At 38.6% G+C, this 16,695-nt stretch overlaps 1 protein-coding gene across 6 annotated transcripts in view; it reads left to right on the top strand.

Annotated features, from left to right (window-relative positions):
- Positions 1 to 16,121, top strand: part of LOC131786952 (uncharacterized) — a 19,261-nt gene extending 3,140 nt beyond the window's left edge. Inside the window, exons 3-5 of one of the 6 annotated variants that reach the window (XR_010717897.1) lie at positions 4,713 to 4,822; positions 11,071 to 14,586; positions 15,163 to 16,121. Coding sequence is in view for 1 of the 6 variants with exons in the window: in XM_066168405.1 (XP_066024502.1) it covers positions 6,994 to 10,575 (3,582 nt within the window). In the remaining 5 variants the exon portion in view is untranslated. Of the gene's footprint in view, positions 1 to 4,712; positions 15,117 to 15,162 lie in introns of those variants that run through there. The other 5 variants (XR_010717893.1, XR_010717895.1, XR_010717896.1 and 2 more) reach the window with 5 other exon arrangements.
- The last annotated feature ends 574 nt before the right edge of the window (positions 16,122 to 16,695 follow it).

Consider the following 16,695-nt stretch of genomic DNA (forward strand, 5'->3'; position numbering starts at 1 on the left):
AAGAAAAATAAAAACAAAACATGCGTGATGTTCAGTAAAATCTTTTCAAACGAGATGTGCATTCTTCATCTGTCTCAGGCTATTTTGAACACTGGATGAGAAATTTATAAGCTTTTACAGGATCCGATGAGTCATTATATGGATCTTTCTCCAGAATTTTCAAGCGGCATAATCGTACATTTGCTCTCCATATTCAAACTGATACCTTCTTCTGACTAAGATGGATAGATTTGAGCCAAAAATAGCCCAGATCGGAAGATCATAAAAAAATTCCTATATTCGTGGAACAGTACGTGCTGTTCTGAATGCTTCACTGACATTACTGACAAATGGGTCAAGTCATATCATTTAACCGCAGTCTTAGACAGCACACAAATAAACATTTAAGATCCATTCAAACATTCAAACTCCTAATAGAAGATTTGCTGTTTACAGCTTGTAAACAACAAAACACGGGTCGAGATGCAATGAATAAAGAAGAATTCAAAGTTAGCAAACAAGATGATTGAATGTGGTTTTTCCATGGATTTTGAAAATTGTTCATATATAAGTAATTCGTTCCAATTAGAGTGAAAGATTGATTTTCGTCGATCAGGGAGAAAGGCTGTCTGTTCTGTCGTTTTCTGTCGCTAAAAAAAGTTAACCTAGGTCCACGCAATGCAAATGAGGAAATAAGTGAAACATATGTCGAGGAGCAGTCAGTCAAAAAGGAAACAGCGTAGTCAGTAAAACAGTAAAAGCTTCCTTAATTTGTCGTTGTTTGCATAGCTTCCCGGTTAAAGAGCACATGATTGTGCTTCCGTCAAAACTGTTGCAGTGAAAATTGAGCGTTATTTATCTTTCAAGGAACTTACTTTCAAAACAAGGTCGCTCAAGGATAGAAAACTCGAACTCAGCTAAAGACAACTAAGTTGAAGGATCTCATTAATCACCGGGTTTAAACAGTTTTGACATAGCGCATTAATGAAAGAGCGGCGTGTATTAAAAACGAGCACTATGCCATAGGAAGAAAAAACAAAAAACGACAAAACAAAGCAAAAGAAATGTAAAACAAGATGGTAGTAAAATCATAGTAAAAGCAAAGTCTCTCACTACTGTCACCACGCTGAATAGGAGCGATTAACCCACAGACCTACGAAACTGATAAAGAACTAGGAAGAAACAAAACAAAACGATTAAATAGAAAATAACAAAAACAAAAATAAATTCCTACTATAGCTAAACCTATTGATGCTCGTGACCTGTTGTTCACAAGTCACATCAGTGACAAAGAAACTTATTAAAGCAGACAAACCTCTTCCATCATAAGCCGCCCTGAGGTTAGGATTTTCATGAATTTATTCTCTTGCGTTTGGTCAAGCTGGATTTTATTCCGTCCGAAACGTGTTTTGACGGCAAAATAAAGTCTTCTTTTTCTCTTTTTCGTAGAAATTCACCTTTTCTGAAGACGTGCGTGATGTTCAGTAAAATCTTATCAAACGATAATGCATTCTTAATCTGTCTCAGGTTATTTTGAACATAGTGTGAAATTTATAAGCTTTTACAGGATCCATTGAGTTATTAGGGATCTTTCTCCAGTATTTTCAAGCGGCATAATCGTACATTTGTTCTCCACATTCAAACTGATACCTTCTTCTGACTCTGATGGATAGATTTGAGCCAAAAATAGCCCAGATCGGCAGATCATAAAAACACTCCTATATTCGTGGAACAGTACGTGCTGCACTGAATGCTTCACTGACATAACTGACAAATGGGTCAAGTCATATCATTTACCCGCAGTCTTAGATAGCACAAAAATAAACATTTTGAAAAGAAGCCGCGCCGCTTCGTAACAAAACCCTGTTTCACTTTCATGTAGATGTCGTTGATTACGGAATGTGACTTTATTGTTGCTTTTTAAATGAAACTATCCATTTCTGCCACTTTATTTTTCGATTCGATCTCGATTTTTCTGACCTAGATGAATAGATTTGAGCCAAAAATAGTCCAGATCGGCAGTTCATAAAAATTCTTATATTCGTGGAACAGTACGTGCTGCACCGAGTTCTTCACTGACATAACTGACAAAGGGATCATATCATTTACTCCTCTTAGACAGCACAAATAAACATTTTGAAAAGAAGCCGCGCCGCTTAAAAGCTGGTAAAGCTCATTTCGGCGTAATACTCATTAAACAAACGATTCCTTTCTCAAGGTAGCAAACTAAAACGTAAAATCTTTATTCAATGATTGAATTAATGTTTCGAGTGATTTAAAGTTAAGTGCATACCTGCTGTCTCAGCATTTATCTATTGAAGGAAGCAGGAGGTGATTATTAGCTGATTGAATCAAGGAACGGAGTCTTCCGTCAACTAGAGATTAACAAGGACGCAAGATTTTATGATTGCCTAGTTTAAGTGCCACCCTCGCTAAGAGCGTCCTCTCGACTTCCCGACGGAAAAAATTTTTCTTTTATTTTTTGCCCATGAAAAGGGTTTCGGACACATGTTTAAAAAAAAATTTAGTTGTTCTCCAATTCTCTTTTTTTGCGTCCGTCGGGAAGACGAGAGGACCGCTCATAGCGAGAGCGGCACTTAATGGCAGCATGCAAAGACAGCGTCATGAAGCAAGTGCAAGGAATGAGAAAAACTTCTTCCGTTGTTATCCCACTGCTTATTTTGTCATGGTAGTAAAGTAGTTTACGAGGCGAAAGCTGGATTCTAAAAGGAAGTAAGGAATAAAAGAAAAAAACAATTTGGAAAAAGCAAGGAGTATAATCGTAAATTCGACCTATGGCTTTCCATATTTGAAATTTCCTATGTGGTAATAAATCTTAATTCTCCTCACCAGTCAGTCCTTGTCACAGCAGCATTATTTCGAAGGTTCCGTCTAAATTTGTTGCTTTTGCCCTAGTAATATGTGAGGAGATAGATCCTTCCACATTCAAGAACATAATGTTTTGATTATCAAATCAATCAATTATATTTCTTGAGTCTTTTCAATAAATACTGGACAAGCTCAACCCTGAAACCAAGCAGCATGAGGCTAAAATTATACTGAGCGATTCAAACATCTAAACCCCTAATTGAAGTTTTGCAATTGCTCAGGTCATTTTGAATTCCTTCTGTGCCTGTTTGAAGGCGCAAAAACAGGCACTGATGCTTATTGTCACGAGACGAATAAACCCATTTAAGAATCAAAGATTGGTTTCACTTTCATGCTGCTATTTGAGTTCAAACAACAGCTTGTAAACTACAGAACACGGTCGAGATGCTACGAATAAAGAAGAATTCAAAGTTGGCAAATCGGATGATTCAATGTGGTTTTTCCATAGACTTTGAAAGTTGTTCATAACGATGTAATTAGTTCCAATTAGAGTGGAAGATTGATTTTCGTCGGTCAGGGACAAATGCTGTCTGTTCTGTCCTTTTCGGTCGCTAAAAAAAAAAGTTAACGAAGGTCCACGCAATGCAAATGAAAAAATCAGTGAAACGTATGTCGAGGAGTAGTAAGTAGAACAGTAAACAGAGTAGTCAGTAAAACAGTAAAAGCGTCTTTAATTTATCGTTTTTTCATAGCTTCCCAGTTAAAGAGCACGTGATTGTGCTTCCGTCAAAACTGTTGCAGTTAAAATTGAGAGTTATTTACCTTTGAGGAACTTGCTTTAAAAACAAGGTCACTCAAGGACAGGAAACTTCAACTCAACTGATGACAACTAAGTTGAAGGATCTCGTTAATCAGGTTTAAACAGTTTTGACATCGCGCAATACTAAAACAGCAGCGTGTATTAAAAACGAGCACTATGCCATAGGAAGAAAAAACAAAAAAACAAAAACAAATGTTCAGTCAAGCTAGATTTTAATTCGTCCGAAACGTGTGTTGACGGTAAAATGAAAGCTTTCTTTTTCTGTACCTATATCAAGATTCGTATAAATTCACCTTTTCTAAAGACGTGCGTGATGTTTGATGAAATCTTATCAAATCAGATGTGTTATTCTTCAACTGCCTCATGCTATTTTGGACGCTAGATGTGAAATTTATAAGCTTTTATAGGATCCGATGAGTCACTATGAATCTTTCTCCAGTATTTTCAATCGTCATTATCGTACATTTGCTCTCCACATTCAAACTGATACCTTCTTCTGACTCAGATGAATAGATTTGAGCCAAAAATAACCCAGATCGGCAGATCATAAAAAAAAACTCCTTTAGTCATGGAACAGTACGTGTGGTATTGAATGCTTCACTGACATAACTGACAAAGGGGTCAAATAGTAACATTTACCAGTCTCAAACAGCACAAAAATAAACATTCTAAAAAGAAGCCGCGCCGCTTCGTAACAAAAGCCGGTTTCACTTTCATGATGATGTCGTTGATTGCTGAATGTGACTTTGTTGCTGCTTTTTTATGAAACTATAAACGCCTGCTGCTATATTTCCAGAAGCTCTCAAAACAGTTAGTTTAAAAGTTGATATTCTAGATTTCAATAACAAATATTTTACGCTCGGAAGCGGTAACTAAAACATTTGCAACGAAACTATTTCGCAATGGCATCGCTATGATGATTACTGCAATTAACTTAGAAGCATCTCTGAATTTTCTACGTTGGTTAAGTTCATTTCTGCATAATATTCATCAAACAAACGATTTCTCTCTAAAGGTAGCAAACGAAAACGTAAAATCGTTACTCATGTTTCAAATGATTCAATATGCTTACTTGCTGTTTTAGCATTCATTTACTGAAGAAAGCAAGAGGTGCTTGTTAGCTGATTAAACTAAGGAACAGAGTCTCCGGTCGAACCAGAGATAAACAAGGACAGAAGAGGCACATTCAATCAGGTATATGATTGGGTTGTGATTCATAATTTGATTGCTTAGTTTAATTAGCTGCATGCATATCAATGCAAAGGGCCGTAAAATATACCCTACAGTGCAGGTTTCTTTTAGGGGGGAAGTTAACGTTATGAGGCTCGCGATCGTTTATTCAACTGGCCATGTTTGATTTGGATATAGAGGCGATGGGAGGAGGGGACGGTGAGAGGCGAAAAGACGCCGCCCGTGGCAAAACACCCCCTGATTAGTTGTGCGTCACTGCTTTCCGGAAATTAGTTGGTAACCAATCAAATGAGTTAAATTGAAAACCGGAAGCACAAAAACAAACACACGTAGGGTCAATGGGCGAAACGGTGAGGTGTTTCAGCCAAGGAAGAAATGGCTTCGACAAAACCACCTCAACGGTCACAAATGCGAGCTGATATTTGCTGCATTCTATATTTTCCGAACGAAAATCCTTGAGTGTAGCCGCCATTAATTAATTCAACGATTTTTCTTCAATTTGATCGTAAACAATACTTTGAAGCAAACAAACAACTGCGCTCGAAGGTTTACTCGCCATAATTTGTTTGACGCAAACTAGCATATTCTAGTCAAACGGTGTGGCTGTTTTTATTTTTTTATTTTTTTTTAATCAACGAGAGAAATGACTTTGCAGAAGCCTCCACTACTGACGTAAATACGAGTTGATAATTACGCACTCTAAATCCTCCAAACGACAATCTGTGAGCGTAGCTACCGTTGATGCTATCGAAAATGCTTTTCCCAGACACTAAAGTGCTTCGTCGAACACGGAATCGAAACTAACAACTTTATTATCAACAGAGTTTGCCATCTTTCTTTTTTCCTCCAAGAGCGAATTGTCCAAATGACATATTCGGCTTGTGATTCGGCTGGAGCTTAACAGCGCCAGTCGGGAACCCTGTTCGTGGACGAACGGAGTTTTGTAAAATAACAATGACCTCAGGCAGGCGTCATCTTCATTTCCCCCTCCCCCCTCTCCTTATTTTTGACCGTTGACCCCCTCCTGGTATAAATTTCTTTCTATTCCCAGCCTTCCACTGTCCTTAAAATAAAAGATGGCGGCCATACTTTTCGCTAAGAAAATACTGAGCACTCGCTCGTCGGCGCTGCCGTTTACCATCTCATATCCAACTCACGATCACGGAATAATTGTTAACCGACTATTGACCACCGGGCAACACGTGCGGTAATTAAATGAGCTAAAATCATCTTTTTGAGCCATGTTGTCTCAGTGTTTTCGTACATAATGAAACAGCTATTCATCTCAGTGTCGGCGCTCGCCGCTTCTCAGCTCGGTAAATATCTGCCACTAGCCTCCTTCACTTCAGTGAATAGTTTTTAACATACTACAGCCCACTACAGGAAATATGTTTGAAGTGGGGGCTAGCAGTTCCTCAAACAAAGACTGTGAAAAAAAAGAAGTCAGTCATGGCTATCAACTCAACCAACGTCAACGCTCAGCTAAGCAATGTCAAGCTTCGAGCCTCCAGCCCCTATCGGTAACTAAACTGCGGTTACCTTTTGTTATGTTTGTAGTTCTTTAGAGCCAAACAACAAATCAAAAAATGGCATCACAGGATCTGACATTGACCATCAAAAGAAAAAAAATAAATAAAAACAGTTCCTTAATAAGTGAGAATGGGTAAAGCATAGGGAGTCAACCAATCCATGGATCAACAAATAAATGAATATATTTGTGATGAGATAATCCGGTAGGAATTTATGGTTTCGGTTTTGTGGCTTTTTGACCCTAGATGAGTCGAATTGAATAACTTAAAAATTTCTGTAATACAATGCAGTTATGTTACAGACTGTAAGAATAGGCCATTTAGCATGAGAACTTGGGCCCGAGTAGCAATATTACATACCTCAGCTTCTAGTTAGCTCTATTGCCATGTTTTTCATTTATCATCATAATTCAATTTTGAATCCAGTAATCAATCTCCCCTTCCCTTGCAAATGTTTTGAAATTTCTCTGGTTATAATGATTTCCACAGCGGTTCTTTTTAGCTATCACGCCCTCCATTAAAGGATCATGCTTTTGGGTGTGTAACGTGACGTTCTCGAGAACGGCCGTGAAACAGACTGTTAATGACTGAAGGAAAAAGGGCTAATAATGGACAAACTTGTGATTTTTTATAGTCTTAATAAAAATGGCCACTGCACTGGAATACTCTGCAGAGCAATTAAACTACTACAGAATTTGCCATGTTGTCACCGATGTACTAACAGAGGGCTTACGAATAATCTTTAAGCAAGAATGGGACAATCGCTACCGGAGAACATGGGGAGAATGGAAAGATCAACCTAATAATGGACAGGACTTTTGGAATGGCGAATCCTCGCGAAACAGAAGCCGAAACGCACGTCTGCTAACAACCATGAAAAACGGTGACACGACTGAGTGGGATTGTACCATGCTGTTTTACGCCATTCTAAATTCAGACTGCATCCATGGCCTGAATACAACCGTTAAATCACACGTGGATGACCTCAGGAAGTTGCGTAATGAAGACTTTGCGCATATGCCACGAGGACACCTTTCGGAAAAAGATTTCCAAAGTGTGATTTTAAAAGTTAAAAATGCATTTCTTGCACTTGGTCTTCCCATACAGAAAATCCATGATATCCAGAATCAAACAAGTTTCCCAACGGAAGAATTGACAAATATATTGAAGACGGTTGCCGATCTTAATCAAGAAGTTCAAGAAAAGGAAAAGAAAGTGAAAGAAAAAGATAGTGAACTTCTCGAGAAGGGTAAGGAGCTGCTAGAAAAAGAGGAGCAGCGAAAGGTCCTTGAGCAGCAGCTTCTTACAAGTCTGTCTCCGTTTTGTGTTCTTCCCCTAAAACCTACACACGACGTCACCGGCCGCGATTCTGAGGTTAGTAAAATTGCCCAACAGCTCAGAGCCCTCAAATATGCCAATGGTCATGCTCTAAGCACCTTGTATATATCTGGCAATCCGGGAAGTGGAAAATCTCAGCTGGCCCGTTTGGTAGCCAAGCGAATTTACGACGAAATCGAAGAAAATCCTTACACGATTCCATTTGTTATGACCCTGAATGCTGAAAATTCAGAAACGCTTTTGGAATCCTACGTCGTTTTCGCTCGACACTGTAAATGTCCAGAGTATGCAGTTACAAACACTCTCAACTCCACAGACCTATGTGCAGACGAAAAAATTAGAGGTCTTAAGACGCTGATAGGTGCGAGAATTTCTTACTATACTTCATGGCTGCTGGTAATCGATAACGTCATTAATGTGTCTCAAATACATGGACACTTACCAGATGCAGGAGACGAACAGTGGGTAAGAGGTCAGTTGCTGATAACAACACAAGACGCTGTTTCTATCCCTTTGACAAATTCTGCAATCCAACATGTCTCAGTCAGCAAAGGAATGCATCCGGATGATGCCCGCTCGTTGTTAACACTTCTGTCAGGGGTGAATGACGGTGAAATGGAAGATGAAGTTGCACAGGCATTAGACTATCAACCCCTTGCCTTAGCGAGTGCCTCCCTTTATGTGCGAGAAGTTCGACGGAGTAAAGTATCTGTCAACTTTGGCTGGGGCGACTATCTGGAGAAACTTGTGGGTGGTCGACGAAAAACGACAGAGACTATTCTTACTGAAACAAATCCAAGCTACGAGAAGTCCATGACAACAGCAATAACACTTGCAGTGCAAAAAGCGATGACGACCGACAGAGTTATTAATCACCTGTTCACTTTTCTTGCTCTTTGTTCACCTGAGCCAGTACCTCAAGACGTCGCTGTCAATTACATCACGGAAATGGATGAAGAATTTACTGATAAAGAGTGGATTGCATCGAGGATAAATCGATGTTCATTGTTATTATCTGAAGAAGAAGGAGACAGCGTTTATATCCGATTGCATGGAGTTGTTCGATTTGTACTTGATTCTTTAAAAACAAATTATGCAAAGGATTTATACATCAAAGCAGTCGTTGGGGCTGTTGCATCATTTGCCAAGGTCGATGACTTTGATACCTTTATCATCGGCTCAAAAGTTGTTCCGCACCTAAGAAAATTGATCCTGAAGGATAAATATCTATTCCCTATACAAGAATTATCTCAAGTAAACAAAATGGGTGTTATTCTCCTACAAGATTATCTTAATGGCCTTCCGATCCTCGGAGAAATGTGCCTCAACCATTGTGAATACAAAGCTGCAATGAACTACTTCGAAGTGGCCTTGTGTAACGCAAACGACGCTCTAAAAAAAGCAAAACTGTACCTCTATGTGGGAACCGCACACAACTTTATGGGTAACTTAGAGCAAGCAAAAAAATTCCATGAAAGTGCACTGGACATTTATGTGAAACAGCTCGGACCTGAACATGTAGATGTCGCAACTTCTTACGATAACCTGGGTACTGTATACAGGGATCTAGGTGATTTCCAGCAAGCAAAGGACTACTATGCACGTGCACTGGACATTCGTCTGAAACAGCTCAGACCTGAACATGTACATGTCGCAACTTCTTACAGTAACCTGGGTACTGTATACAGGTATCTAGGTGATTTCCAGCAAGCAAAGGACTACTATGCACGTGCACTGGACACTTATGTGAAACAGCTCGGACCTAAACATGTACATGTCGCAGCTTCTTACAATAACCTGGGTAGTGTATACAGGTATCTAGGTGATTTCCAGCAAGCAAAGGACAGCTATGCACGTGCACTGGACATTTATGTGAAACAGCTCGGACCTGAACATGTAGATGTCGCAACTTCTTACAATAACCTGGGTACTGTATACAGGTATCTAGGTGATTTCCAGCAAGCAAAGGACTACTATGCACGTGCACTGGACATTTATGTGAAACAGCTCGGACCTGAACATGTACATGTCGCAACCTCTTACAATAACCTGGGTACTGTATACAGTAATCTAGGTGATTTCCAGCAAGCAAAGGACTACTATGCACGTGCACTGGACATTCGTCTGAAACAGCTCGGACCTGAACATGTAAATGTCGCAACCTCTTACAATAACCTGGGTACTGTATACAGGTATCTAGGTGATTTCCAGCAAGCAAAGGACAGCCATGCACGTGCACTGGACATTTATGTGAAACAGCTCGGACCTGAACATGTAGATGTCGCAACTTCTTACAATAACCTGGGTATTGTATACAGGTATCAAGGTGATTTCCAGCAAGCAAAGGACTACCATGCACGTGCAATGGACATTTATGTGAAACAGCTCGGAACTGAACATGTACATGTCGCAACTTCTTACAATAACCTGGGTACTGTATACAGGGATCTAGGTGATTTCCAGCAAGCAAAGGACTACTATGCACGTGCACTGGACATTTATGTGAAACAGCTCGGACCTGAACATGTAGATGTAGCAACTTCTTACGATAACCTGGGTACTGTATACAGGAATCTAGGTGATTTCCAGCAAGCAAAGGACAACCATGGACGTGCAATGGACATTCTTCTGAAACAGCTCGGACCTGATCATCTTGAAGTTGGAAAAATTTATGAAAATATTGGTGACGCACACAAAGAACAGGGTCATGATGGGGAGGCGAAAAGAAACTATGATCGTGCTTTAGCGATTTATGTTCGAAGCCTTGGGCCTGAACATGTCGATGTTAAAATTATTCAGAATAAGCTGGTGCAACTACTGCAGAATACTCGGATGGCCTTTGTAGATGTAGACACGCGTGTTTGTTCTGTTACTTGTTCAATGTTTTAAATATATTAGATTACTGATGTCAAGCTCAGGGAACTTGTCGTTCAGTAATCTTCACGCATGTGTACTTTCTTACGTGCGAACTTTAAGGCTAATTAATAACAAATTTCGTTAGGGATACGATAAGATTAATTAAAGGGTAACCAACATTTTTTCAAAATCACGCTCAGTTTAATCGCTTACGACCGTAACCATTGCTAAGGATTTCTTCTCCTATTTTAATCGTTTAGACATATTTGAATTCTGAAGAGGAAGAAGTTAATTATTTATCCTTGTGAGACACTGTTACTTATTCCAAAACCACAATTCGATTGATCGGATCTCTTCATTTTCGTGAGTTTTAGAGAAGTCAAAGTGATCTAGCTAGAGCGAACGCCTGTCATGACGATTTACCGGATTTTCAGTTGGAAAATTTATATACAATGAGAGATTCTCTGTTATAGAAGAGGATGCATAATGTATTACTAATTTTGCAATGTCATTTTTTGGTTCTTACAGTATCCTTTTCACATCCACAACACCCCTTTCACTGAGAAATCTATGGAGAGAGGAATGTCTGCCATCAGTGTTACTATGTAAAGGTTGGGTATTTAATTTGATTTCTTGTCCAATTTGGTCACTTACCTGAAAATAAAATCGAAGTAATTACCAAAAAATTTGTAAAAAATACGGTAGTTAATCCAGCAATCACATTCAAGGAATTTTGATGGTCCTGATTAATTTAAAAATCATTTTTTAAATATGATATCCGTATGTTTTCCTAAATAAAATCCTACAGCTTGTATCACTTGCAACAAACATAGCAATTTTTCTTGCGGTGTTTGCTCACTCTGAAACACAGTTCCTTTGTTTTGAAAACAGCAAAACTAAAAAAAAAAAATCAAATCGATTCTTGGTAAGCTTCGTAGCAAATTAAAATGCTTTTAAAAAGTTGAAATGATATGTCCATCCTACTCAATTTCGCCATTTGTGAGAATCGTGCCATTGGGAATAAAACAAACAAACAAACAAACAAACACACGATTAATCATTCAAATATCTAAGTTTCTGGTGGTAGTTAAATAGTATTATCTAATTATCTTATTCAGCGGTTTTTCAATTCAGATATTAGAAGGAAAAAGAATTCGGGACTCAATATGAATATTCCTGTTCTTTCTAAGAACGCAGAAGGCCTGGAGGGCCTAGCTAATGAAGAAGCAGCACCGAAAAAAAACCCAGTAGATTAGAGTTTAGCCGGCGACCATTCCAACATAATTGGATGAATTCGTTTATTTTACGAAGTTCGACAGATAAATCAAAACCAGCCCACGGCTGTTTTGGTTGGCTGACCCAAATGCGAGGAACAGCCGGGCTGATTTAAATTCACTATAGCCATTTCCGTTCATCTGGAGCCGAAATTAAGGCGCATTAACGAAGTTAGGTGGGAATTCGATCTCGTCGGTGTGAAAGTGAGCGAAGCTTTCTCGAAATTCAGTGCGAAAGCATTACAAATTATATACGTGAGAGTTCAGTTAAGTGATGGCAAAGAAAGGAAAAAAAATATCATCACTCGTCTTTGTGGATTGATGCGATCGTTCCCGCGTAGAGAAAATTGATTCCACTTCGAAAATGGCTGCCGTGCGAAGAGAAGTCGACGATCTCCTTACGAGGTGCATCTCTCTGCTGCAAGAAGTTAAAGATCTCATTGAGGCACATAACAGCGGTCAGGAAAATGCGGACGAAACAGCTGCTTTCACGTCACGCGAAAGACAGACTCGGCCATTGTCTACAGTGCAACAACATCAGGGAAACGCCACCTAATGGAGAGTGATGCAGGCTTCTTCTGTCCCTTCACGTGCGCAAAAAGTTGCCTTGCAGAGTGCTGGACTCGGACGACGGGAGGTGGTCTTTTTCTCGTAAGGGAACTGCACTTGATGTAAAACCAGACTGGAAAGCGTGTACCCAAAATTGACAACCGGTGGTGGGTTTGAACTGCTGAGGAGTGGGTCACCTCGCTCAAAGCTTTTGTTAATCAACCCATCCACATGGGGGATATTCAGTAGCATTCTTACGCGACGCTGCCGGACTTGGCCAAGCACTGGCCTACATCAGGCCACTCCAAAAGGTTTTAAACATGTTAGAGAATCTAAGTACTGAACAGGTAAGGGAATACAAGACCAGTTAAATTAAAACCCCACCCCCTGAATTAGTGGAATTAGTTTCAAAGGAGGGAGGGAGCTTTCCCCAGGAAAGTAAAATTGCGTGATCCTATAGGCTTTAGGTGTTTTGTAGTGTTTGAGTAAATATTACATGAAATTAAAACTACCTAATAAATAATTCATATATGTACTACAGCTACCACCAAGCTATTACTTTAAGTTATCTGAAGTTACTAGTGCTTGTTTAAAGGTCAAAGGTGAAAATGTGTTTAGTGTCAAGTGTCTGGAGTGTGGAGAAGATGTAGCTTTGGCCACCTTTAGGCAGCACCAGGCCCAGTGCAATGTCAAAACGCAGTAAGTTGTACTTGCATTCTTACATGTCATTGTACTGTTTACAGCTTTGTTTACTAATCTAAAGATAGAAATTGTAAGTTGACAGTCACTTGAGTTTCACACAGAATGTGTAATGATTAATGTGTAATAGTTAACCATGATTGTGTAACTTCCGTTGGGTTATGAGATGCAAATAGCTCAGCAGATCAGTTTTCTTAATCGAGCGTGTGAATATAGTAGCGTTGATTACTCGAAAGAAACCGAAAGAAAAGAGTTAAGATTGGAGAAAGAGGTATGATTTGTAGTTGTAATTTGTATTAATCTATTTAGTTATAGTATTTCTCTTATATTATTGCTCGTGATTAGTGTTATTTTGTGAATTTCTAGTACCGTGATACGCCCCCTTTTGCGTTGTTATTGTACAATCGATGTTCTGTGCGAATTATAGTAATAGGCCTTTCGTTGTAATTATCCTTTCAGTTTTTACGTAATCAAGTAAATCAAGAAATTAAAGAGCTTTGATCGATACGAGTGGCTTACTTGGTTTCAGTATAAAGTCCTATCTAAATATCGCGTTCGGAGCAACGATGGAATGTCTCTAGATCCCTCCGTCCGCTACAGAATGCAATCATCAGGCTGTTCTGTTAGTGGCAGTGGAAATTAATTTAGACTAGACTCAGGGTGCAGTCTTATATGCTTTGTGCGTGAAAATCTAGTAACTGTTCTTGTATGTGGGTTACAGGTAAATAAATTATTAATTTAAAAATTGTAGCTAAGGAGTTTGACTTTCAGATTGCACATTTATATTATTTTTTTACTACACAACTCTTATTGCAGAGATAATACTGTGTTCATTCTGTAACGAGATTTGTTAAGCTCATCATAACAGTTGTGAATAACTACTGTTAAGGCCCAAACCTGAAATTTGTTTATTTTTGTGGTAATCAACAACTGCATCAGTCCTTCATAGAAATCAAGAACCTAATTAAAATATACTTACCCTAAAATATTGCCAATAGCTAACCCAAAATACAATTAAGAACCTATTTTGCCAGACTCCAAAAAATAGGTTCTTATGCACCAGATTGGAATGAGATGTTCTTCAAAATTTTTTATTAATCATTTTCCCGCTTGATTAGCTTATGGATTGCAGTGACCAGGAGCTGAGTAGACTTACTTCAGATGAGAACTTCAATATTGCAAAAACACTAGTGGCAGCAGGATTTCCTCATATTGAAGTTAACTTTCCTCCAACATGTCATTGGCCTGTGAATGTGTCTTGACATATGAAGTTGTCACTAAGCATATCCCTGTGTTGGATGCCCTCAGGGGGTTAGATTTGGTGTGTGTAATGGTCTCAACTGGGATTGACCTTGTTCAGCAACATCCACAAGTACAGCAACTATTATAATATTCCCAGCTGCTTTAAGTAAGATTGACGTGTCAGAGCTAAGGCAACTGATCAAGTATGATCAAACAGATGACAGCACAGCAAAAGCTGCAGAGTACTTTCAAAAGTACTTAAATGAGCTGAATAACAGAGGTACAGAAATCTTGAATGAATGTATTTTGAGGTTCATGCTAATTGCTCATACACATCCTTATAGTGCACATGGAAATTTGTGCTGCAATGTTAGGGGTACCAAAGAAATCATCTTAACACTTAGTTACCTTTAGCTCTTCAGCTGAACAATTGGTGACCCATATTTTTAGAAATTAGTCTCTTCTAAGAAATGAACAAATTCAGAGCACTGTAACTTACACAATGCAACTTGTTTTACCATCAATATTGTAAAACTAACTGTCATTGAAGCCATCTTTTTTAGATTAGGGTATTAATTTTATGTGCCCATGTGCAAAACAGTATCTGCATTTCTGGCTTTGAGTAAGTCATTATCAGACCATGACAAGAGTCCCAACTGCGTGTCCCCATCCCCAGATAAGTTACATGTAATGTAAAACAAAATATGTGGATACCATAAAGATTCTGGAAAATTTCAAAAATTGTTACATCTTGAATACATTCTCACGGCCTGGGAATGTATTCATTATAAAAACTTCCTTTTGATGAGAAAGTGTAAATTTTTTTTGTCTTCTTATCTTATTTTTTTACCTTAAGATGGCTCAAATGATAAAGAAACCCTAGGGGGGGGGGGGGGGCTCCTGCAACCGTGGACTGGTTGGCCCTCCCTTCCAATCATTAAAGAAAAGTTGACAGTTGCCTTTCTTGCAAAGACACCAAACAAAGTCCTGGCAGAAGCAGACACCTCTTTTAAGGTTTTGAAGATTCCAAGATACCACACCAAGAAGGACAATTTTGTGAAATAAATGGATATTTCCATTTCATATGGTAAAGTGTGGGGTTTGGAAAGATCTAGAAACATATGTTCAGGAGTTTCTGAAGGACAGAGTTCCTTGATTGATATTTGTTTGGTTTAGAATATATATTACAATCAATTCCATGGGAATACTCAGTTAATTTTAACAGTACACATTACTAACTTAGGTTTTCCATGATTGGTTTTTACTTCACTGTAGCTTATATTTCAAATCTGAAATCATTGTTGTTTTTCCTTATATTTGTGGAAATTTGCATGTTACTTTTTGGGCTTAAGTGATTATGTTTCATGCTGCAGGTTGAAATTAATTCCAGTTCATATTTATCCTTCATATCAAAGCATGTATCCACAAATTTCTGCTGATTTATAATTTTTTTAAACACAAAGTTCCAAATAATTTTATATTGCTAATATACATACAAACAGTCAATCAGCAGCCATCGATGAATGTTATGTACTCATGTTGATTTTACTAAATACAAGAATTTAAAGCTCGAAGGTTTTAGAAATAAATGAAAAGGAGTTAACTTTTCACTTAAAACACTATTTTCTTCATTTATTAATAAAAGTAAAATATGCAAAGTCTCATTAATTGTAATATCAACTAGTTATTTTATGTGATAAGGCTAGGCCCATAGGCACTGTTATAGCCAAATGAGTGTTTTAGACCACTTTTACTTTCATAAGCTCCAGAAGCAGTGTTGATCAATTAATGATTTACTCAGAATCTGCAACCCTTCTGAATAAATTTCAACACCATAGACTTCTGAATCTTGTAGAGGATTCATGGTTCTCAGCTGTTGTTGAGCCTCTGCAGTGACGGCTATTAGGTCTGTGGCACCTCCACAGATGAAGTTCCATAGCAAGAAATTGGACCGTCATATTCTTCTGATTGATTCTTGGCAGGAACATGTAAAGTGAACCGATTGCAATACAAACAAATGGTACCGATTTTTTAATTTAGATGTTAGGATGTAATGACTCCAATCAGGAGTAACCCGCCATAAATTGTAGAAGGGGGGGGGGGAGGGGGCGGGGGGTATAAACCTCCCACTTAAAGTACCTTTGACTCTCACTTGCCATCCCTTTCCTGTGGTAGTTCCATTCTCTTTGCCTCAAAATGTTTGTCAAATTTTCAAGGTTCCCTCAACCTAAGGATTTCTCCCTCCCATGCACCTTCCCTTTTCCCACCTCTTTCCAAGGGCTGCCACCCTCCTGTCCCCACCAACCACGTTGATTTGAAAATCACAGGCTAAGACTAGGTATTACAAGTTTAAGTTTTGACATTCAAACTTTCCGTTTGGAAGAATTTC

This window comes from Pocillopora verrucosa, chromosome 1 (genome assembly GCF_036669915.1).
Source record: "Pocillopora verrucosa isolate sample1 chromosome 1, ASM3666991v2, whole genome shotgun sequence".
Classification (NCBI taxonomy): domain Eukaryota; kingdom Metazoa; phylum Cnidaria; class Anthozoa; order Scleractinia; family Pocilloporidae; genus Pocillopora; species Pocillopora verrucosa.